At 37.3% G+C, this 25,603-nt stretch overlaps 1 protein-coding gene across 5 annotated transcripts in view; it reads right to left on the bottom strand.

Annotated features, from left to right (window-relative positions):
* Positions 1–25,603, bottom strand: part of DENND5A (DENN domain containing 5A) — a 79,963-nt gene that overhangs the window by 10,080 nt on the left and 44,280 nt on the right. For 3 of the 5 annotated variants that reach the window (XM_025169654.2, XM_088145957.1, XM_007421129.3), the window contains 8 exons: positions 22,682–22,813; positions 19,266–19,418; positions 12,236–12,320; positions 10,431–10,515; positions 8,398–8,526; positions 5,880–6,001; positions 4,195–4,340; positions 888–1,006 (listed from right to left, as the gene is read on the bottom strand). In XM_025169654.2, coding sequence (XP_025025422.2) covers positions 888–1,006; positions 4,195–4,340; positions 5,880–6,001; positions 8,398–8,526; positions 10,431–10,515; positions 12,236–12,320; positions 19,266–19,418; positions 22,682–22,813 — 971 coding nt within the window. Of the gene's footprint in view, positions 1–887; positions 1,007–4,194; positions 4,341–5,879; positions 6,002–8,397; positions 8,527–10,430; positions 10,516–12,235; positions 12,321–18,516; positions 18,622–19,265; positions 19,419–22,681; positions 22,814–25,603 lie in introns of all 5 variants that reach the window. The other 2 variants (XM_088145956.1, XM_025169643.2) reach the window with 1 other exon arrangement.

Below are 25,603 nucleotides of genomic sequence, written 5' to 3'. Positions count from 1 at the left end.
TTGTGGGGGAGGGAATAAGCAGAAGAGGGAAAGTTTCCAGAAGGAACCCTTAACTTAGACCACATTTTCACCAATAAACTTCAACTGAGCTACCATAATTTGGCTATTTTTTGGCTACATTTTGACAATGTAGCCTTGGGATACTGGGGGTTACAAATCAAGTATTGGGAGCTATTGGGTTGCCCATTGCCCATCTCTAACGTACCTGTTCCTGTCTCACAGGGACACATAGCCTTTCTACTGGAAATAAAACATTGAAGATTGTGGATTTAAATATACATATATTTTGAATGGACTACAGATGGAGTGTATTACAGTAGCTCAATTTGGGCTGTCAAATACTTATTTAAAAAGTCAGGATGTGTATCAGCTCCATTCTTGCAATTTTTGGCTTCCAATTTATGCAGAAGTCAATGCACAACTTTTTGTACAGGCATGACACTAATAGGAAGTTACAGTTAACCATGGTTATCTATTATATGTGAAGTAGAAAATTCCAAATAAATCAACTTGTAACATTTGCAGATTCTGCTAGTATAAGGTTATCATGGTTGATAAATACTTGAGGAGACACCCAATATCTTCTGTAAATATGGGATTATTATTTACAGCTGAACTTTATGCCATCTGTATGTTATTATATTTAATAATATTGCTAGATCATCTGCATTAGTAGATAATTTATTTTCATTAAATAAGAAAGTAAAATAATATCTATATGACTAGACAAGGTCTTCATTGTTTGAAAGAGTTACAGAAACAAGATGAGCCCACTATATTTATTGTATTACAAATGAGCTTTACTCATTCAATTCAATTCAATTCAGTAATTCAATAATTCAAATATAATTTTTTACAACATATAAGAAAGTTGAAAAGATGCTTACTTGTAAGTGTGACCTGTCACTTCATTTCTGACCATAACATATTCCACTAGCCACTTGGCATACAATCCAGAATTATCATGTCCTATTTGTACCGTAGTAAGTTTTCCCAAATTCTGACACTAAAGATTAGGAAAAATAAAAGATATTGGGTCAAAAAAAAACAGAGAGAGAGAAAAGAAAATGACTTCATTAGTATATAGATTATCATTAGAGGAAGGAAGATATAATTTGACTTTAGACAGGAATTGGAGGAGCAGAAAGACAGAGGACTGAGTTGTCCTCTGAAGATGCCGGCCACAGATGCTGGCGAAATGTTAGGAACCAACACTTCCAGAACATGGCCACACTGCCCGGAAGACCCACATCAGCCATCGTATTCTGGCCGTGAAAGCCTTCGACAATACATAGACTGAGTTAAAGTTTCAAACCCAATTCTGTTTTGCCCTGCAACTGGGAAGCAACAGAAATGCAAGGGAGAGAAGGCAGTTGACACTCTCAGATGAAGCTTGGGCTGCTAGGGTTAAAGAGATAGTAAGGTAGCTGCCATTTTCTCCCAGATGACCAGGAAGATACAACTGGCCTGGGATAGACATGGACAATGGGGGGCAATTTACCTTGATTGCTAGAAGAGTGATGCTGAGTTACACAGTAACCTCTGGCATCATCTGTGCTAAAAACAGTTGGGATTACAGAAAATGAAGGACAGCAGCCAGAGTTAAGGGCAGAGCATGTGTGAGTGGCAATGGCTGAGAACTTTTAGTGTTGAGAGCGAGCAATAGCAGGAATTTTCACTGCAGGGTGTACAGTCAGAGATTAAGCAGCTGCTATTGGAGAAATCAGCACTAGACAAGAGCTTTCCAGTTTGGGGGAATGGAAACGAGATTATCAAGACTCCTCACTGTTGGATCCAAGAAGATTTGGAGGAGTTAGGTTAGAACTAGGAAGTTGGAGATCATACAGTATTTGGTGATCTAGCTCTCAGGGTAGAAATCTGAGAACTGTGTATAAGAAGTGAGGTAAGAGGACAGAGAGCTGAGCTCCCCTAACTGGATCAGGACTAAATGAAAGTGGACCTTGGGAGAGAACTCTGGTTTGGGGTTTTAGATGTTTTGGGAGGATGTTCTGAGGATGCTGTAAGTGTTGGTGGAGGGGTTAAATAGAGTGCTTTGATAGATTACTATACATCCAGTTTGGTTGATTGGTACATAGTGTTAATATGAAGGAAGTGGAGGGGGAAGCCTTGGAATACCAAATAAGGGTGTAAAGTTGGGGGTCTAAATTTCCACAATAATGGGTAGGAGGTAGGGGAAGTATAATGGTAAGAGATGGATTACCCATTATAGGAGAAGGGAGACTAAGAATTTGGTGGTCTCAATTTCTGGCCCAGCCCTTGCCCAGGGACTTTGAAGTCAGATTGCTGGGAATACTTGGTCTCACACTGCTGTTGGTTAATGCCAGGTCCATCCAAAATAACACCTTGTCTATCCACAATATGATGGTGATGAACAGATGGTACATGAAACTGTTTGGACAATGACGGGGATGTTGCCTAGTCAGAAATGAGTCCTGCTGGGTTTCTGATTCTGCAACAGCTTGGGCACCAAGGATGGGGAAGGTTGTAGCAGTGAGTGTTATGGACATCGTGGTGGTGACCACTCCAATGAGGCCTTGGTATGAATGCCTCTATGTTAAACTAAGCTGTGAGGACAAGTTAGGACTGCTGTTATTGAACTGGAAACTCTTGCTCAGTAGTATTCTTCCTGAGCTCCTGGATCTTATTATGGAGCTGATCATGGAACCTCCACATTGCTGGTGCTGATGAACTTCCACCTCCATTCCCTCAGGGTGAGATGCCTAAGATTTCATGGCTGCCATACAAACCATGGGCATGTCCAAAGTTATTTCATCCCTGACTTATAAAGGAGTTCATGTTTTCAACATAGTGTTGGAAACAGACTACGGAGCAGCTGATGCATAATTTGAAGATGAGGAATGCTGCCTTGTTGTGGTAGGATCACTTTCTGGTCAAGCTGCATATTACTGTCATTCCTGACCTCTGCAAGGCTGATGAATACATTCAGATAGTCTACTCAGATGTCTGATGAATTAGGAAGGTTTCCCAAGAGCACTTGGGGATTTTCCCAATGAACTGGTAAGCATTTCCATGTCAAGTCTATTAGTCATGGAATAGAGAGCTAACCAGGGTATTAGATGTGACTGTCCCCAAGTGGGCTCTCTCCAGTTGTTGATCCTGCATCCCCTTGAGTTTACTGAGGAGCTTCAGGAGATGAAACAAGTGAAGAGATGTCAAGTGTGAAGGTGATGAAAAGCAAACAGTGAACTTGACTGATAGATAGATACAAGCCATGTCAGGGCCTATACTGAGTCAATAAAAGCAGCAAAATATTCTTACTTCTCTGCTCTAAATGTGTTTGCAGCCCTGTACAGGTCAACATACTTTCTTTTGGACAATACTTCTGCTGATTATTGTGACATATAGTATTTGCAAAATTTTTTGCAGATAAAATCACGCATATTTGCTCAGAGCTGGATGCCATTTAGAATGTGAAAGGTGGGACAATATTTTACAGTGCAATTTGGAATTTGTTGAGCTTGAAGAGTCCAAGGAAGTGGACAGGGTTCTTTGTAGTATGAGCCCCATTATGCATCAATCAAGTAGCTCATTCTGAAAATTGATAAATGCTTCTTTGAGGGAAGGCATAGCATCACTGACCTTGTAAAAGGCTGTGGTGCTGATGTGGCTATGTTTGACACCTTTCACCTATTATCCAACCTTCCCCTTCTGGGGAGATTGTTGGAGAAAATGATAGAGAATCAGCTATAGAAGCTTCTTGCTGAAGCAGATTACCTGAACCTCTTCAACTTTTAGGTCAGGCTCAGGCATGGGATGAAAGCAACACTAATTGCTTGGATGGATGACTTTTATTGGGTCCTTGAGGTGGGGAGTAATACCTCTTCATCTTATTAGACCTCTCAGCAATTTTCAATATCATCAATTGTGGTATTTTACTGAACTGCTTGCTGGGAGTGGGTAGCACCATTTTATGGCAATTCAACTCTTAACTTAGTAAGTAGTTTCAACTGTAATGAGCAATCAAGGCCCTGGTTACTTCAGTGTGGGGTGGTACAGTGCTTGACTTCTCCCTGTTACTATTTCAAATCTATAATAAAACTTCTGAGAGAAATCATTCATTGTAGTCCTTGGTCATTGAAAATTATTTTTTAAAAAACAAAGCACAAGCCTTAGTAGCTGAAAGGTTGCCTTCTCCTGCTCAACAAGAGATACCTCAAATGTCATCTCCAGCATATTTCTTGGAATCTGCAGGATTCCTGTTTCACCCAATTCTCCTGAAATGCATATCCATGGGTTGGCTGTGAACATTGAGCCACCAAGTTTTTTGCTAGGAACAATCAATATATGGTATGGAATCACTGTAAAAAAGAAAAAAAAAACACATACACAACTGGGTAAAATAATTAAGTCTCCAAGAATAAATGCGGGGGGAGCCAGACTAAGCTGCTTCAGTAGAGTCCCCTACCTCTGAAATATATTTCCCCAGTGAGAAACATCTGGAGTTTATTTTATCACCTTTCATGTATTAATGCATTACACTTGTTATTTTTATGCTCCAACTGAACTCTTAAACCAATTATATCTACTGAACTTTTATTGTTTTATGTTCTAAATTTTATCAGTTAAAAATTAAGTAGTAATTTTAGAGTGTTACTCTATACCTACAAGCAGCCTTGTGAAATCTACTCTTGTAATCTTGCTGGGGATATTTTTGAAGAGTAACTTAGCAAATTTTGAAATACTTATGTACATATACTTATTAAACCTCACAGCCTTCAAATAAAAAAATATATTGCTTATCAAAGCTAGATTTAGTAAATGAAATCCTATAGATCATGAACAAGTTTTGAGATGGGTATAAAAACTCTTCTTCTTTGATCCTTTTTTACCTCGTCTCAGCCCAATACCAAAAATGAGCCAGATGGGGGGGAAAAAACAGCATATGGTGAAGTAAGATGGGGGAACAGGTTTTACTTCCAACCCTTAATATTATTTTAGTGTTTACTAAAGTCCTAGGTTTATACAAACCAGTTACAACTGTGTTTAGCAAATTTACATATCTGGTTTTGTTCTAGGTTTATAAGTGAGACAGCTTTAAAACTCTTTCAGAAGCATTGCTTCCAGGAAACCTATTTACATAGATACATAACAATTCTAAGTCAAAGGACAAAAGAAAATTGAATTTTTGATCCAAGTAAAAGCAGATACCCAAACTTGCACATACAAATACCTGTCTCCCAAAGACATTTATACCTACAAGCAGCCTTGTGAAATCTACTCTTCCAAAAACGCTTTCTCTATAAGACAACTGCATGTCCTATATCTACAATATTGCATCCTGAACTGACCAATTTTCATTTAAATATCCTTAAGCATTTTGATGGGTTTTTCCTTTTTTCACTTCTCACACCAAGTCATGATTTTTTGGAATAAATTTTGATGGAATATGAATATCTGCATAAGGAGAGAAAATGCTCTCTTTCCAGCCTACCAATGAAGGTCAATCGCGGTAGTTAAATAAATGACATCTTCTATCACATCTCAGAATAGATATAATTATAATCCCCATGACTTGAGAGATCAGAAGAGAGTTACAAAATTAGTAAAGCAAAATGAACATTTAAAGAGTATGTTGGAATTAATATTGCTTTGTGAATAATTGCTTATTTTTATTTTAAGATTTTACATAATTTTTAGAATCTGCATTTCATTTTCCTGTGACTTTTCTCCTAAGATTTTTATCTCTCTATAGTGGTATACATATACAAGTCACATGAAAATAGTACTCCATGCATCTGACAAAGTGGATTCTGCTCTACAAGTGCTTACTATAGCAAATTTGTTTAGATACCACAAGACAATTCGTAATTTTTCCAATAATAAAAGTTTATACTTACAAATTGTTGTAAAAACATTGGTGAAGCAGAAGTAATCCACAGCATTGAATGACAAGAGATGATAAAGAAACTGTTCTTTTTCATCATCACAACGGAGGAAAGCATAGCGCTTGTAGAGTTTTCTGACAAAGAAAATAAACACTCTATAATTATAATAGGAGTTTTCACGTAAAGTATTTCTTTCTGGAAAATGCACTGGCAATCAATATTATAACCAAAGGATTACTGTTTTAGTGTCTTTGTTCATACCCCATAAATGCTTTATATAAACTTGGATCCATTGTTATGTATATCTTTGTTCTATATCTTTGTTCTACAAAAAGAACCTAAACTTTCTTTTTAAGGGATGGAAACTATTTTGGAACCATGAAATCTTCAAATTCTAGTTTCTAGTACTACTCAGCAACTATTTGGAATATACAATGCGAGTGTATAAATGCTTTATTCAGATTTAAGAGTAGTTGTGTTTAATGGAATTAACACCAAAGGCATAAGATGCATAGATCGCAACCTCAAAAAATAGAAATGCCTTAGTTTTCTTTAAGCAAGATTGCAAATATACAAAGTAATAGAAAAAGAGAGCTGCAGATTGATTTACTCTCTTGGCTAAGCACATTTAAATTTAGTCTCTATTATCTGAAAAGTATGGGAGAACAAAGCAGCTGAAGACTAGTATTTATTTATTTAGTAGATTTAAATCCTGCCTTCACTCAGGAACTCAAGGTGATATACTCAGTGCTCCTTCCTCCTATTTTTCCCCAACATCAACAACCCTGTGAAGTAGGTTGGACTGAAAGTGACTGGGTCAAGGTCACCCACTGGGTTTTGTGGCTTAGGGTGTCCTAGAAGCTGGGTCTCCTGGTTCCTAGTCCTATTCTTAACCATAATCATATTCCTGCTCTGCCCTGATACAGTATGTCCCTTTCTGGAATATTTTCATTTTTTAAACAATAGTCAAATTAATCATTTTTCTTAGGTAAAACTATATCTCAGAAAATAATTTCATTTACTCCAAAACCAGAAAAAACGTTAAAAAGACTTTTTGTAATATTTCCCAAAATTTCCAAAGTTATTCTATGTCTGTTGATTTAGATAAAACACATGATAAAATTAATAGGCTTGTACATTTTGTGCAAGTATGAATTTTGCTTGCTGAATGCAATAAGGGTAGTATACGATAGAGGTAAAGCACGTGTTACAATAAATGAAATACTCAGAAAATGGTTCAACACCGAGCAGGGAGTAACATAGCAATGTGTGATGTTTCTTGGTTGTTTTATATTTTTACAGATAAATGTATAAGGAATAAGATGTATAAATCTGTGCTCTGCACACTTTAAAATATCGAAATGAGAGTTGCCTATGGTCAGGAGAAAGTTGAATGCAGTGGGAATGGATTATTAAAAAATGTGCATGGTAAAAGAAGAATTGGGATCAAGAATAAATGAGTGCTAAATGAATGTGGATTAAATACAAACTGAATAAACATAGAGATAAAGAAATATGTTGAAGTGATTTGGTCATATATAAAAAATGAATGAACACCAAGCTGCAAAACAAATATATGAAGGAAGGGAGAAAGGACCAAGGAATGTGAAGACCAAGAAGGACAAGGCTGGATAGAATTAATGAGATTGTCATGAAGAGACGTGAGAAGTTTAAAGAAGAGAAGACAAAGTATGAAAACAATGTATGGATATGGTGGAAGAAAAGATGACTTGCAAGGTTAAAACAGTATAGTGAATGGTTTGGTGTAAAAATAAACTATACAATGGTACCTCGGTTCACAAACTTAATTCGTTCCGTGACTCTGGTCGCGACCCGAATCAAATTTTCCCATAAGGTTCAATGTAAATACGGTTAATCCGTTCTGACCCCTCCGAATTTGGTCGCCAACTGATTTTGGTTGCGACCCGAATCAAATTTTCCCATAAGGTTCAATGTAATTATGGTTAATCTGTTCTGAACCATATATATATATTTTTTAAAACCACAAAAATATGACACACAGTACGAAGAGAGAGAACGCTAACCTTGCTCGACGCGACTTCTGGCATGGAGGACCGGAAGGCGGGTGGGGAGGCGGTTATTGCTTGGAGGGAGAGTCCCCCTCCCTACAGGAAGCCACGACCATGTGTCATGGCAGGGAAAATGGCCGTGGATCCTGTTCGTCACCCAATCCGGGGTTCACGAACGGAAGGAAAATTTTCCGAACGGTGCTGTTTGTGACCCGAATTGGTTGTGAACAGAAGCGTTCGTGACCCAAGGTACCACTGTATTTAGCTGTATTTCTTTTTCTTATCTCATGCCAGTTCAGAGTAGCATAGAATACTGGGATTAAACCCAAAGGTTTGAGCTCATACCTTAATTTGAAAACTATCTTCTTTCACAAATAAATATGAAATTCACACAGTATCTCTTAAGTATCTGTTAGCGTTGTTATGAGGTATGATAAGTGAATTTAAAGGGAAACACAAACCAATTCATGTCCATTAAGCAAATGATTATTTCAACATACTTTGTAAGTTCATAATCAGAAAGAAGGTGTTTCAGATGTCTGGAGAGTAATTTCTTTTCCATGGAGAGCCGAACCCAAGCTCTAGCCTTACCAACATCTGTTTTGATCTCACTAATATTCTGAATATGTCTGAAAAGAAAAACAAAACAGATTATACTGTTATTATTGCCAAACCTTTTACTGAGGAAGAGAAATAGCTTCATTAATAATATAGTATTAATAAAGAAAATATAGCTTGTCTTCTAGTATAGGAATGGGATATGAAACGTATAGGCATAAAATGAATATAAATGATGCATACAACAATAAATACATACCAAGAACAATATCTACAGCTCAGTAAAAAGAAGGAATTATTCTATTTCAGTGACATGTAGATTTCCCAAACTCGCCTGTAGCCCTGTATTCTCTGGAAGTGTCTTGTCCAACTTCCAACCCCCTGAGCTTCACAGCCCAGACAAACTCAGGCAGTGTTGCCCCCTACTGAGACAATTTCAAATTACAGTATTTCTCAAAAATCTAATTTAAGATTTAGCTAATTACTTACACTAATAGATGGATTTTGATTTTTTTTATAGAATATTCTGTGAGTTAGAATTGTGAACACTATGTGATAAGACAAGTTTTTAATATTGAAAATAAAGTCATGTTTTAGAAAAGTTATAAATATTATGTAATTTAGGAATTACGTAACTTCTACCTGGAAGTTCACATTAACTTGGCTAAAATGCTTGGAATTTAGAAGAAAGATCTTCTTCTTTAGATTAAGGTTTAGAGCTAGGATATAAGGCTGACCTAGTGAAAAACATGCCCTCATATATTCCTCTACTCCATCATGGCCTGAGAACAGATGCTGCTAACAAGCTGTCTGGCTGGTAAGTACAGCTTTGCATTATGTGTTAATAAGTCTTTGAATTTACCTGCCCAACCAAAGCCAGCAAATAAAGCCATGGTATGCATCTGGTCTAGTAATTATTTTATTCTTGGGTCTCTTACAGGTAGACAATATCGAAGTCCACATTCACTTGTCACACAAAGCTTGGCTATGGACAGATTATTATCTTCATGTATTGTCAATGGGAGCCAGCAGATGAAAGCAGACTGTTCTATGCATAAGTCTTAGCCTGATAAATTAACAAAGGCTTAAAATCTTTAATAATATATCCTCTTAAACTATACTGAAATTTTAAATATTCCTTATAGTATATTACATAAAGAACGTACTATATTTTGATAGTGCCTTTTGAAAGTTTGCATTTTTCAGTAATGATTCAACAAATATTCCCTTTTATTTTTGTGAATGTGTATTGTTATAGGTTTTAATTGTATATTTATTTATTGTTTTAACGTGTTGTGAGCCGCCCAGAGTCCCCCATTGAGGGGAGATGGGCAGGAGACAAATTTAATAAATAAATAAATAAATTTTGTTTAAAGTAGTTATTGTCTCCTACAGGAAGCTAAGAGAGCCAGTTTGGTCTAGTGGTTAAGGCATCAGGCTAGAAACAGGGAGACTGTGAGTTCTATCCCTGCCTGAGGCCCACAGCCAGCTGGGTGACCTTGGGCCAGTCACTTTCTCTCAGCCCTAGGAAGGAGGCAATGGCAAACCACTTCTGAAAAACCTTGTCAAGAAAACCACAGGGACTTGTCCAGGCAATCTCAGAGAACCAGACATGACTGAACAGATGGGGGGGGGGGGAAAAGGAAGCTAACAACTAATAGATTCTAAAGTAGTGATCTCAAATAAGATCAGAAACTTTAACAAAATTGTTGCGAAAGCATTTTTCAAAATTATCAGTTAGCTAATGTTTAAGTTTCAATCTTTACCTGACTATTAGGCATTATATCTCACTGTAGATATCTAATACATACTTTCGAATAAACTGGTTTAAGATTCTGGTGCTTGCCTAAACACAAAATATTAATCAAAATAATTAGAGTGAAATGAAAACAATTACAAACAATATTTTAAACTTGGTTGTCCTAAAAATATGACTGAAACTTTTATCAAATCTTTAGGATTTCAAAATTCCAACCTCATGTCCTGGATGAGGGATACTCTTAAAGGAGACATTCCTGGGTTGGCATCTGACTTCCTTCTTTCAGCATCTAGAAGAATTCCTAAAGTAAAGATGACAAACATTTGACTAAATGTTTAAAAAATGCAAATGCTTTGATTTTAAGCAATATCTGAAGCCATTCTACTATACAGGCTCTATATGAGCTTATCTGTGGTCTTCATTGCTTCATCAGTTGGTGATAAGGTCTTATATCTAAAAGACCTATAGCTTGATCAACAGAGATTTGTGTTTCCTTATTTGACATATTCTCTCAAAACCTACTCCACCCTGAGTTTCTTTTACAGGGGTAAGTGACAGCTGGTAGACACAAGAAAACACCATAAAAATTATTGAGAGTGGGAGTCAGTAGAGCTGAAATCTTTCATCTAAAAAACTTCAAAACTATTCTTTGAAAATGAGTATGAACTTTGTTTTTAGAATATTAAATTAGGTTTCCAAAACGCAGTTGGAACTGCATAGATCAATAGACTGGGGGAGATGGGGGGGGCAGAGGATGCAATGCTAGTGATGAGGCAGAAGCTGAAATTGTTTGCAGGTTTTGAAGAACAGTTCCAATGCATGCCATGGCATAATTTCAAACGTGTACAATGATCTAATCAAATCTGATTAACCTAAGGCACTGCAATTCAAACACATCAGCTTTTGTGTATTTTGAACTAGATACTCTTGTTCCCAATTCCAGAATAGTGTGAAGCTCAGTAATGAAGGACATATACTTTTCTTGGCTCAAAATTAGCTATATTTCATACACTGAAATTAACTCTTGGGTTCTACCAGGTGCTAACAAGATATAGTACCATATATTTTCCACTAGCTACCATCATATTCTTTTGGACCAAGGAAACAAGCTATACTTTTGGGATACTGCAGAGACAGATATCTGCCCTGTGACCCAGAAGACATGTCTGGTAAACCCAATTAAGGTCCCATAATGCAGAGCTTTTTCTTTCATTCATGCAAGTAAATGACTCATGTTTATTCCCATGAGGATTCAGCACTCCTTGCAATATAAAAGAGTTCTATTTATAATTAGCAGAAATATTAGTATTAATACAAGAAGATGCTATTAAAAATTCAGTTTGGAATCAGTTAATTCTGTCTTAGATCAAGCCTTTATATCAATTCAGTTTCTTGACTAACATTTAAAACCCTATGCTCCACAGCTTTTCCACTAACTGAACTCATCCCAATAAATTTGACTTTTAAAGTCCCACAGTGAAGCTATGACAGGTACAGTGCTTTGGAAAAACAGATTAAAACATGTTACTTCAAGCCCTATATCAGTGCCTTTCTCAGAAAGGATAGTTTAATTTAAAATAGTAATTCTAGGTGATACCTAGTAGAAACTTTATATTCTAGAACAGTAGTTCTCAAAGTGTGGTCTGGGGACACCTGGGGGTCCCTGAGACCCTTTCAGGGGTTCACAAAGTCAAATAAATAAATATTTTAAAGTTTCTCAGTTTTAATTTCTAATACAGTAAATATTGAGAGAGATAACCCCCACAAACCAAAGCTCTTTGGGGTCCTCAATCATGTTTAAGAATGTAAAGGAGTCTTGAGACCAAAATGTTTGAGAACTGCTGTTCTAGAATAATTAGTATTCCCCAGGGGTAGAATTTATATCAGAATTGGTTTCAATAAATAAATATATCTTCTAGGTACCCCTGTTTTGTATTAGAATTTAGAATTATAATTTGTTTTTGTGATTTTTTTTTTCTTGTACAAAATGAAAGCATAATTTTTATGGAAGATAACTGCACCTGAGGTACTGAAGCTTCCAGATGTAGGTTTTCGCTGTCTGTTTTCTTGGTAATGTAACAAATGTGACCACAAAGCAGATTTTCCCTAAGATTAAAAGGAAAGTTTATTTGTTAAATGCAAAGTAAATTACTAATACAAAGCATGATATATATCTTGTGCTTTATTACAAAAAAGAATCACATAAAAAGTAGCCACTGTACTGAACCAAGCTAATAAAGAATGTTTCAGTTACAGGGGGAAAAAATCTTCTGAATAAAGTGTACATATTTTTGGAAGAAACTTTAAAGATTTTCAGACTATTATGAAAACTCACATGCTCATATTCAGATCTGTTTGGATAATTCTATAGACTGAGATGTGAAAACCTAGCTCCCTTGAGAAGTCCATAATGCTGGGAAAGGTGGAAGGAAAGAGAAGAGGATGGCCAGTAGGAAGATGGATTGACTTAGTTGCAGCAATGATGGACGCACATCTGGGAGACCTGAAGGGCCAAGGTGAGGTCAGATCATCCTGGATGTCTTTCTATGTGGTCAGAGTCAACATCAACTTGATGGCACATAATCAACTGACTAAGAGGTAAGGGATATTTGTCCTGGTATTTTGGGGTGCTGTCTCTAATCCATAACAAAGTGATTAAATCTTTAGGTCAATAAACACATGAAAATGATAAGTCAGTACCACGACTGTAACTATATTATAAACCTGCACACACACACACACACACACAATGTTTTCTTTACAGGGAGTTGTCTTTCATTTTAAAACAAATACTTGCATTAAAATGGATTACTGGCTTTGTTACTATCTTTTCTTTTGATAAAGGGATGTTAATGTAAGGAGCAAAGCTAATTCAATTTATGAAAAAAGCGAGTTCCTCCTCAGCCCACCCTCAATCTTTTAAACACTATTGGGGGGAGGGTAATTTTATTATATATAAACTCATTACACATGACAGTGTGTCGATTATTATTCTTTGTAACACAAATGCAACAATTCTCTGCATGTTACTTAGGGGCAAAAAGGCTGCTTCTTGGAAATCTGCTCAAAGACACTGTGTCTGTCCTAGGACAGAGACATAATTACAACCTTAGTTTACATTATCTTTTTACATACCCAAAATTACATTTTATTTCTCTCAAAATTTTATTTTGGTCTAAAGTCCTTGTATAATATGCCCAGGTTGCTCAGAGACCTGAGCTAATCTCCGAGCCTTTCCTAGACCCTTGGGTTTCCTATAACATAATACAAAGGACATACAGTTATATAATTTTATAGCAGCTAATCCCACAATGTTTTATGGAACACTGTCAGAATTCCATCAGAAAGTTCCATCAAGACAGGAACAGAAACTTGGAAATGGGTGTCCCAGTCACTACAGATAGCTAAAATATAAGGTAATGGGACTCAAAGCAATCACATAAAAAAATGTAGTGATTAACATGTGAGTAAAAGACTTGATCTATGAATGGATGAATTATTCCTCTGCCTATTTCTGCCATTATACCAAACTTCAAGCACTTTATAGTGAACTTGGAAGCAAAAATGCCTTAGGCCAGTGTTGTCCAAACTTGGCCACTTTAAGATGAGTGGACTTCGACTCCCAGAATTCCCCAGCAAGCCATGCTGGCTGGGGAATTCTAGGAGTTGAGGTCCACTCATCTTAAAGTGGCCAGGTTTGGACATCACTGCCTTAAGCAGTTCCTAAGAACAAGGGTTAGAGTGTCCACTCACAGAAAGCAGTTATACATCAGCCCAAATCATCTGCCCAGTCCTTATTGAAAGCAGTGAGATGAACAGCCACAAGGGAAATATCCAGAGATCAATGGCCAAATGAAAGCGGTTACAGGTTTATGTTCTGTCTTGTTTGTTTATATAGAAGACTGTTGCTATGTTGCCTTTTCCCAGTTTTTCTTAAACAAAATATCAAGATAAAAAAAGTAGTTAAGAAAAAAACACCAAGAACAAAAACAAAAATAGAAGAAAGGAAGAAAACAAACTTGGGAAATCTTATTACATACCCACACATGAAAGTCCCTAAATTTCTTTTCTCTATTTTTTTTAATTCTTGGTTTATTTTTCAGCTATATATGGAGAGGGAGAGGGAGAGGGAGAGGGAGAGGGAGAGGGAGAGGGGGAGTCTTGGTGCTTTTTTGTTCAATAAATACACATGCGAAAAGGAAAAACTTTTAAATACCCACATTCAGTATTTCTATCTGCACATTTGTGTAGGCATAATTTATCTGTTAAAAAAATGCTGCTTATAAAGCTAAAAATGGTGGCCAATTTGAAGATATTTATCCTTTATTGCAAGGTTTTTCAAAGCTCCTTGTACAGTGGTACCTCTACTTGCGAACTTAATCCATTCCGTGACTCTGATCGCAAGTCGAGTTGGTCGCAAGTCGAGGTAAATTTTCCCATAAGGTTCAATGTAAATACGGTGAATCCGTTCTGCCCTCCGAATTTGGTCGCACCCCGAAGCAAATTTTCCCATAAGGTTCAATGTAATTACCGTTAATCCGTTCTGGCGTCTGCGGACCATGCGTCAGGGGCGGAAAAGCGCCCGCGCACCGCAAGGCGGGGTGGCAAAACACCTGCGCGCCGCGCGGCAGCAAAACACCCGCATGCCGTGCATCAGGGGCGGAAAAGCGCCCGCGTGCCGCATGGCGGGGCGGCAAAACACCTGCGCGCCATGTGTCAGGGGCGGAAAAGCGCCTGCGCGCCGCGTGGCAGGGTGGCAAAACGCCCGTGCGCCGCGCAGCAGGGCATAAAAATGCCCGCGGACCACGTGTCAGGGGCGGAAAAATGGCCGCAGACCACGTGTCAGGACGGAAAAATGGCCGCACACAACGTGTCAGGGTGGAAAAATGGCCGTACCTCGAGGCGGAGTTTGCACATCGAGATAAATTTTTGGGGCCAGAGCTGGTCGTACCTCAAAAATTTCGTAAGTAGGGGCGTTCGTAAGTAGAGGTACCACTGTACTTATTTTTCAGCCAAGCAATTTCCCGCATTTTTAAATAACATTAATGCAACAAAATATGTTATTTTAGTTTCCAATCTTTAATTATAACAGAACTAACCGCTAAGATTAGCTTTCTTATGTTGTTGGATAATCATTGCTACACTTCAAAAGTGGTATTCCCTAACTGGGCACAAGCCCATCTCTGAAGTTTCTCTGGTATACTTTAATTTGATCTGGGTATAATATGTATTGGTTATGGTTGTAATGGTTATGTACAGAGTTGCCAGCAAAGCTCCTCCCCTCCATTCACTCCTCTCCATGGCATTTTTTTAGGATGACTGCATCTGAGGAGAGGAACATGATCATGTAAAACCTGAACATCTCTGTGCTTTGTGAGGCAGGTCACAAAGCACCAGTTCACTGGTTCCTATTCAGATGTGCACCCACTGTACACTGATAGTTGGTCAGAGAGGACCAATGAACCACTGGACTTCCCCCCCCCCCCACCCATATGCGCACACATTGGTGAGACATAGGATCTTTTTTTTTAAAAAAAAAAGGTTCACAAGTGAACTAGTGAAATGGTGATCTTTCTTTCTTTAAGTGGGTGAAATTGACAAGGGTTCTGCCAGCTTCCTCTTCTAACCTAAGTGATAGGAAAATGGTAAGACTGTGTTGTTGGCTTTTGACCTTTCTGGTCCATCAGTGGACAGGCCAGATGGGAAGATGTTAAGTACGAGAGGGAGTCAGTGGAGATGACTAAGTCAATGGACTAAGATTTCTTAGTGGAAAACACATGCCCTCAAACTCCTGCCCACAAAAACAAAAATGACTGCTATTTGTTCTCCTAGCATGGGTAGAAGCAGGGAAATTGGGAGCTGTGATAACTGTTCAGACATACCTGGCCAAAGCTAAAGAATGGACTGAAATTCAGACAACGATCTCTTAAATCAGCATGGGGGAGAAGTAGTTTAAAAGTGCTGTGCAAAAGAGCCCACTGACTCCAACTCTTCAGAAAAGAGTTGGAATACATTCCCATAACTTCCCCTTAGATGCCAAATCCAAAGAACCTGGTTTGTTTTTCTTGGAATCAAACTACTCTGAATGGTAAGTTGGCAATAAGTTGCTATCACAACTTAGCACTTGTAGAATAACATCTGAATGGGCTTAGGCTGGAAGCTCAGTCAGGAAGGGATAGCCCCCAGTTCTTACTCCAAGAGGGTTTTCTTCCCTTTTTCCCAGGGAAGAAAAAGGAGATGGAAGAATCTGAAGTAACCAATGAGAAGAAATTCACAATATAAGATAAAAATCTTAACACTTTTGCAACAATTGAAAGGGAATTGGAAGTAAGGGGTTAACTGCACCTAGAAGCATGGGTCCTTGATAGAGCATCTCCTGCTGAAAAATATGCCTCTGTTCTAGAAAATTCCAACAAGGGATTCTGTGCATCATTAGCCATACACAGGAACCACGAAGAACAAACTAAAAAAAAAAATCCTCAGGTACTAATTCTTACAGTTGTACAACTTTTGGAGACCAACTGAGGCTGAAACAATTCAGGGAGAGAAGGTCCCCCAAAAATCTGTTTAGATGACTCTTATTGATTTATGTTCAGTTTCTCAGTGTCAGCTGAGAAAGAGGAGAAGGTAAAGTGAATATGGGTATCAACAGAATTTTTTTTCTTGGAGCTGTATATGTATCTGGTATTATACTGTATTATTTTAATTTGTGGCACAGCATCAGTACATGTGTTCATTTTTATTAAATGTGTGCATTGTTGCTTAATGGCATGTTCCATGACAGTAAGATAGTACAGTGATCTTAAGAATATATTGGATATTTTGGCAACACCATCTGTATCATAAGTTTAGTTATATATATTTATCTTTAAAATAGGACTATGAGAAGCTGGCAGAATCACGGACATATTTAACTTACTTCAGCTTATGCTGATTGAAACAGCTCTTCAGGATTTCAGACTGTAATCTTTCCCAGCCATACCCAGAGAGGTCACAGATTAAATCTAGAACTTTCTACTTGTGAAGAACTTCTAACATTCTTCACATAAGCAAACTGGAAGAAGCTCTTCCTATAGGAGTTAAATTTGATAGAAACAGGAGAAAGGGCCTTCTCTCAATGACTGTTCTCAGGGTTTAGAATTTGCTACCAATGGAGTTTGGGATACTTCCTTCTCTGTTGCCTTGTACAAGCAGGTTTAGATGTAAAGTTTAGATGTTAGAAGTCATATTATGCAAAAGCCTTTGATTAAGGCTTGGAGCTGCTTCATTCCACATATGGATACATCAGAAACTATTTAACCACAATCTCATATTTCACACAAACTTAAAAACAATGGCTATCAGCTTCAGAACTAGCAAGGATCTTAATCAAACTTCCAAGCCATTCTTATTCTGTAATTGATAACAATATTTCCAAATTCAGACCAAACTCATCATTACTGCTGGAGATTCTTCAGTTTAATCACTGCTAATCCAGTCTGCATGTGTGAACAAAAGACTAATGCATATTTTAATTTAATGAGATATGAAATGTTAGTATACTTCTATTTGAGGCACACTGCAACCCAGATTTCACAATATTGTCTAGAAGTCCAGGGTTGGACAAGTTTTTAATTCTGATTTAAATATTAAATATTAATTGTTCTATAATTACAATTACTACTATACTATTACATGTAATACAAAATACAGTTTGTACTGTAGGGGCAAGTACAGATATCCCTGTAAACAATGCATCTCCATGTAACACCTATACAATGAACAACAGGTATGCTGACTCCAGTGCTGGAACGGGGTCATGAAAAGAGCACAAAAACCTGAGTGAGCTGAAAACAAATGAAAATCACATTATATGGAATTATGACTAAGCTCACAGTGCTCAAAGCCAAGGGAAAAGAATGATGTGTATACCCAAGAAATGACCACAAAGAAAATCCCAGAACTGACAAATTATCAAACATCTCAAAATTATACTGGATTAATAAATTAAAATAAAAATTACAAATGGAAAAGAAAATGGGTAATTAGGTAACAAAAGGGATCCAGTAGCAAGGGAATGGGCAAAAGGTGTATGGGGTATGAGGGTGTTAAGGGAAGCTATCCTCATACATTCTTATAAAAGGCATAACTTACTGAAAAAAATATTTTTAGAACCAGGTTAATATGCTATAAACCAAAACTGGTTTTGCAAAGAGGAATGATTGGATCTGTTGCACCTCTTCCATCAGATTCCTGAATACTCTACCACAACAGACCGTTCAGCACTGTTTGCCAACATCTTCAATCAGTCCAAAGAATTAACCTTATGTATGGTTGGCCGCTTGGTGGTCTGAAAGGCCCAAATCTGAGTTGTAGCAGAGTATACTGATGCTCTATCTTCTAGGATGAAAGTAGTACAGCTTCTATCCTACGCAGCATATAAAGGGAAGGGGAAAGTCAGACAGCATATCCTTCACATACAGAAACTATTACAATTTAGAAGTGGATTCAAGCTACTTAAATGACCAGGAAAAAATTTAAGAATTTGTTCTACAGTAAAACATTTCAAATTTATTGCTCTCCCTTTGTATTCATGCATAATCAGGGAAAATCTATCAGTTTCTTTCTCTAAAAGATGTAAGTATTCATGAAACAAGTTCATTATATCATCTTCTAGTTAAAGCTCATAGTAAAGATGCCAGAAAACCAATTAGGAATGATTGGGTTGGATCCAAACATACTACAAGCAGAGTTTTGTTCAAGGAAATGGCTCTCTCATTTGACTCTAACAAACTTGTTTTTATCAATTCCGCCTTTCCTCTGAAGCATTGTGAATGCTCTATAAAGCTGCACTGAATGTTTGGGGAACTCATTGAAACAGAGAGTCCATGATATCGGAAGCTGGAAGAGTAATGGAAAATCTGCAGGTATTGGCTGTATCCGTTTTGTTCATGGGAGCCTCTCCTGGATCCAACCCTACATTCATGGTTAATTCTCATTTACATTAATATCCCAAATCCTATTAAAAAAAGAGTAATCAACATTACATATGCATAAGAATACATTTCTTACCTGCTTCACCTGAAGTCCATGGCTCCATATTCTTTCTAAAAGGTCACAGAGACTGGCTATCAATGTATTTTCTTCCACCCCTGTAATGTTCACCTCACCATGACCAAGTTCTACTGCTTCACGGCCCATTTTTTCCACAAGCATCCTCTTTGTCTTTCAAAACAAAGCATACAAAAGATATGGTTGCTTTTTAAAAAAGTCAGAATCCTCTATCACTTCAAATGAACAAAATAAGCAGCAATATAATCAGTTGTTGAACTGACTAATTATAGTATGAAATATACTATATTTCATAGATATAAAATCACCAACAGATTTTTTTTCTGTTATGACACTCTGCCAGTACTGATCACTTATCTGTTGTACATTCCTCTGCAAAAAGAAAAAATTAAAGATTTGGTTGACTCAGCCTATTTTTTCAGTTATGATTTATCATTTATATCTGCTTTCATTTAGTGTGTGTGCAAATCCACAGCACCTGTTCTGCATTATTTGAATAACAAGCAAGAAAACTGCTACACGTAACATATAGGGAGCTGAATTTCAAACAAAGGAGGAAGAGTTTCCCACCGTCTTCCTATTGTATCTCAGTATCTTCTAAAAGTCACTCTTAAGGACTGAGAACCCATAGAATATCAGGAGTGTTACGGCTAGAGGGGGAATCAAAAGCTTTGCTTTTTGCAAAAAGATAAATGTTTTCATTCACATAAGAAGCTCCTCTGTATTCTGTTCAATGAGTTGAAATAACGTGATTATATATGTGTGAGATATACTGTACAGTATTGGCAGATTCTCTCTTTATATCCATAAATGCTAAAAATAATGATTATTTTTAAAGGAAGAGCAATGGAATCTAAAAATATTAACACTCTAGTTAAAAATTATAGTAATTGCCATATATTACTCATACTTTAATTAATCAAGTGCAAGAGGATAGGCACAAAGATAAGTGGAAAACTGATCTTCAAAATGTCTGAAAAACTATACATTCCATACCTGACATACTTGAATTCCGAAAAGATAATTATATTATTTCTGAATTTCTGCACCTTGTCTAACCCTTAGATAGACAAATAACACATTAAATGAGAGCAATGTGTTCCCTATTTCTAGTTGGAAATATCTACTTGCCCTTCTACAACTTTCCAATGGGCAAGCTATTCTTTGTATATTTGCAAGTGTCTTTATCTGAAAAGTAACTCTAAAGCAACTATGCCTTCCTCACCTGATAAAAGCTGAAGTATCTACTTCTCATTTAGAAAATCAGATAGCTAAAGATACTGTTTGTGAAAGCCAGGAAGAGCCAGCATGCAAAGGAAATTTTTCTAAGTGAATTTTAACAGAATGTGCTAGAATAGAATTGTGAGGCCAAGGTCAGGTATATTAATATTGGGAGAAGCAATGAGTTTGATGCCTGCTGTTCTACAATTTAAAGGTGTGTGTGTGGGGGGTTTCCTTGTTTCTTCAGAGGAATCAGTCACTAGATTGATTATTGAGGAAACAGTCATGAACTGCCTGTGGAGGAATTAACATGTGGAGATGTACCTGAAACTGCTGTTGCACCAAAGGACCAAGGGAATGAAATTTCACTGCAGCAAAAACAGTAAGTGGATATTTTCCAGTTCTTCACTTATTAAGCTTATCCCAATTATTCAGTAGTTCTCAACATTCTGCTATGAAACTTTATTTTTTTCTACTTAGAAATTATTAAATAAATATAGCTTTTATTTTAAGATTCATTAATATGCTTTTCCAGTTTTATGTTTCACCAGAGAATGCTAATAAAAAGAGCCTTAAGAGTAATCTGATGCTACAGAATACTTTGCAGTTGCCCCAGGGAAGCAGAAATGGTTGGTAACAGATTTAACTACTACTCTTAGGATATACTATATTAGCTTCTAAAGAGACAAGGTATGGAATAGCACAAATAGCACACCAACACTGGTTTTATCTTAATGACTATACAGTACTAAAATAAATTTACATTGTGGGAATCCACACTTGAAAAGAATAAGGCTTTTTGTGGAAATTTTTGTGGAATTAAATATATTTAATTAATATATTCAAATGGTGAATTTTTGTTACTGGAGAAGAGGAATGCAATGACTGTTTGCTAAAATGTGTAGGGTGCCAATATCTTCATTTAGAACACTTTCTGATGTCTACATATGGGCTGGCCACCCCATGAGCCTCAAAATCCCATCTAGCATTAGGAGATTTAACATGTTATTTACAATATAATAAGCTTATCATAATTATTAACAAATGGTTGTTGGAATATACCAAATTAAATATTCAAGATTATAGAGAGATATGGAATAAGGAACTGGAATGTTAATGGGATGATTTTTGGTATCTATGTATTATAATTCTAGATTTAAAATCATGGTTAATTTAACAAAAATGGCAAGTACTGAACAACTCTAGGTCTTTTTCTGCTCATTCAAAATGTGACTTTAAAGCATAAAATGTAGTTATGTTTCATAATAGCTCTTCTTTTGGGCAGAAGATATTTCACTGATTTATTCTGGAAGGTTCATTGTATTTTGAAGACTGACTGGGTTTTGAGTTATATTCCAACTGTCTAGAAACTACAAGGGAACAACAGAAATGGATACTGTGTACTGATCTCTTTTCCATAGGTTTTGCCATTGTCAGTAAAAACTGAAAATTAAATCAGATTACCTTTTTCTGAAGTATATTATTCACCTTAAAGATCACTTTTTATTTTCTCACGCATTTTTTAAATCCACGCTGCTTGATATTTATTTCAATTTTATCACTATTGTTCAGCAATCTTACAAATGGGTTCAGATTAACTGCAAGCACATTTTACCCACAGTCCATTTTAATTAGTAATATAGTATAGTGGTCCAGTCTAGTCTAATATATTGCCTCTTATTCTTGGCACTCTTCTGTCAAGGTAGTTTTTATACTGTTCTTTTTTCTTTTTTTTTACTCCAAACTTTTAGTTATATGGAAAACAGTTTATATAGGACATGTGACCGTATAAAAATAATTTAACAGAAACAATTCACTGTTGCTCCTTGCTTTTTGTATATGCAATAACAAATATTCACAGAATCACAGTAGTGCATGAAGTGGCTCTAGGCAGAATGCCTGAGCAAAAGCCTGAAGTCAAGATATGTGGAAAACTGTATATTATTAGAATTATCTCAGAATCATCTCATTTATTAGCAGAATGTGTCCTGATCCACAGTCTTACTTCCATGCCATTCAAGGGGACATTTTGCATTCACTGAACTGATCAGTTCTGTCTCATTAGTGTGAAGTTATGAGAATATTACATCAAGGGATATCAGTATCATGAGAAATAATCTACTATAATGGTCCAGCTAATTCAACTCCTCTAAATAGCAGAAGCTAGAACAGTATGGACAAGAATTATATAATACCTTATATCGGCATTCCTTCAGCAATCCTTCAACAAATTTCAAATTGGTCTGGGCAATTACTGATGGTGAAAGATTAGACAATTTAGGTTGCCGGATAGTGCTGCCCAGATTTCGAGCTTCTTGGATGTATTTCTATAGAAAGAAAGGAGCACAACAGAAAAATAAAGATATAATTCTAAATTTAAACATTTGGATTTTCTCTAACAAGAAAGTAAAATATATATCTCAAACAACAAGACTACATTTTATGTTAGATTGCAAATAATATTTTTAATTGATGTTCCCACTCAGTTTTAAATAGCCTGGTTGTAATTTTTGTACAACATTTCACTGCAAGAGCAATATTTTTCCAATATTACAGAATCATGCTTTCTTATATTTTTGAGATAGCACAGTAAGATGGGTTACTCACCTGTAACTGAGGTTCTTCCAGTGGCCTTCTGTGCAATGTACCATTGAGAGCTGAGCTGTTTTTAGAGGGAGGATATTCTAGCCCTTTTTCTATGATAATACTAAGAAGGTACCTCATGCCTTCCATTAGCTGATGTAGAACCTCAAGAGAATGATTGCCTGTGAGGGGACAGAGGGCGGGTTGTGTGAATGCACAGATAATACCTCAGTAAAGCACAGTTGCAGTAAGCAACTTGTTCTTCTACGTAATGATTCTGTGCATCACACAAATGGGTGACTAGCAAATTATACTTACAGAGGGCAGGTAAGTAAAGAGTGGAAAATAAAGGCAGCACTGTATTTCCGAAGGCTTCGCTAATTCTTGCCCTGATATCCAACTTATATTGTTGAACAAATACAGTGATCACATTGCAGCTCAGTAAATATTTGGTAAGAGAATCCTCTAAACCACAAAGTCTGTAAAAAATTAAGATCTAGCTCTTTTTGATGTAGGTGGACTTGCCAGCTAACTTGCTGGGGGGATAGTAGCTATCACCCAAAGAACAAGTGATTGAAATGAAACTCTCTGCCTTTGCTTATGGGACAAATGGTAGAATATGAGTAAAAAAAAAAAACGCTGCTGAGCCCAGGAGGCACCAGTGTAGGGGATGTCTGTATATGGAGCCAAGGAAGCTGTGTAGTTTGGCCAGAGCTCCCAATCAGGGAAGGTAGATGGAGTCAGGTGAGATATAGTAGAGGTCACTGAATAAGCCATTATAAGGGAGGGGAGTCCTACAATTTGGTACTGGTCCTCATTTCTAGCTCAGCTGCCTCATTCCTAGACCTCTGAGGCCAGATTGCTGTCAGTCTTGGCCTCAGTCTGTTGTTAGTGAATTCCAGGTTCACCTGTAATGTATCTGCATATATCCACAACCTAGTAGTGGATGAGTGGGCTGACCTGGCATGTATTACTGAAAGCTTATTAGGTGAAGGTTGAAATGTAACCCTCTCAGAGATCTGCTGCCCTAGGTTTTGGGTACTACAACAGCTATGATGCCAATTTAGGGATGGGCAATGATCTTGAAAGACAGATTTACAGTTATCAGAGGTACTAGTTTTGGGATGATAACGTGTAAGTTGGACCGGAGATACAAGCTGGGAGATTCTGCTTGTGTACTGCTCTTCCTGCTGCCTGATGGGATTCCTGGTCCTTGATGTCATCTTTGAGCTGGTGTTGAAGTTCCTCCACTACTGGTGCTTGAGGACATAAATCTCCATGCCCTGAGGGCAGGTTCTGGAAAGGCTAAGAAATTCATGGCCTCCATGGCGACCTCAGGCTTGCCCCACATGATTGTTAATCTGACTCTGATGGCTAAGTTTTTGTTTTTGCCTCAGAGCAGTCGATGCGTGATCTGAATATGGAGGATGTTACTCATTAGTCTTTTGCCATGGTCAGATCACTTCCTCATATGAACGCTACCCAGGATATCCACAAGGTGGGAGGGCTGATTGAGGCTCACTTAAGGTGACTTATTAATGCAGATATATGCTGAAGGTGCTTGGGGATTTTCCTAGACCTGGCAGACAGTTTGTGGGTTGGCCTCTGGAATAAAGACATAAACAGAATGTTGGATATTATTGATTGCAAATTGCCTATATCTGTTTGCGTGTTCCTTGGTTTCCTTAGCAGCTCTGGGAGATGAAAAGAGATATTTGGAAGTCTAGTGGAGGATAACAAAAAGTGAATCTGATCAACTATGGGTAACAGCCACACTAGGGGTACATCATGTCAATATGAATAGCAAAGTGTCAATGTTTCTTCTCACTTATTGGTGGATTGTTGTCCAGCCTTTTTAGGGAAGGGTAAGCAGAAAGAATTGTCATAGGGCCACTGTGATGCATTTGTACATTTTGCTAATATTGTAAAGGGACTTGGATCCACCTGTCTCAACTGCATGAATGGCATCCAAAGTGGTGACTGGGGTGATGCTTTTCAATGTGATAGTGGATTTATTTCAGCCTGTGGACTCAGGTGAAATCAGTAGGGTACTTTCTAGCATGAACTCTGCTTCCTGGGGAATTTCCCCTCCTGATTCTTTTGTGGGATGGGGGGAGGGGGTCTGAGTAGCTTGATTGGGGAAGTGGTCAGTGTTTCACTAGGAGAGAGGGTTATGCTAAATGCCTTGAAGATGGCAGTGGTGCAGCATTTTTGTAAGCAGTTGTTGAGAGGGTGGTGAGGCTTCAGTTACAGAGTACCTTAGAGGAAGCAGACTATTCTGAACCCTAAAGTTCAGGGATGGACATGAGATGGAAATAACATCAGTAATTCTGGAAGATAACCTTAATCAAGACTTGGAGAGAGGTACAGTGATCCTCTTAATCTTTTTGGACCTCTCAATAATTTTCAATATCATCATATCCTTCTGGAATGCTTGTGAGGGCTGGGAGTTGGGGACATGGTTTTCTGGTGGTTTCATAGTACAGATGGAGAATGAGGATTTGTGGGAGCTCTCCTGTGAGATGCCAAAACGT

The sequence above is a fragment of the Python bivittatus genome, unplaced genomic scaffold (genome assembly GCF_059951505.1).
Source record: "Python bivittatus isolate LINGU-HERP-01145 unplaced genomic scaffold, Pbiv_v1 ctg000480_np1212, whole genome shotgun sequence".
In the NCBI taxonomy this organism is placed as follows: Eukaryota; Metazoa; Chordata; class Lepidosauria; order Squamata; family Pythonidae; genus Python; species Python bivittatus.
Note: the sequence above shows the minus strand (reverse complement) of the source record. Positions and strands in the feature narration are given on the sequence as shown.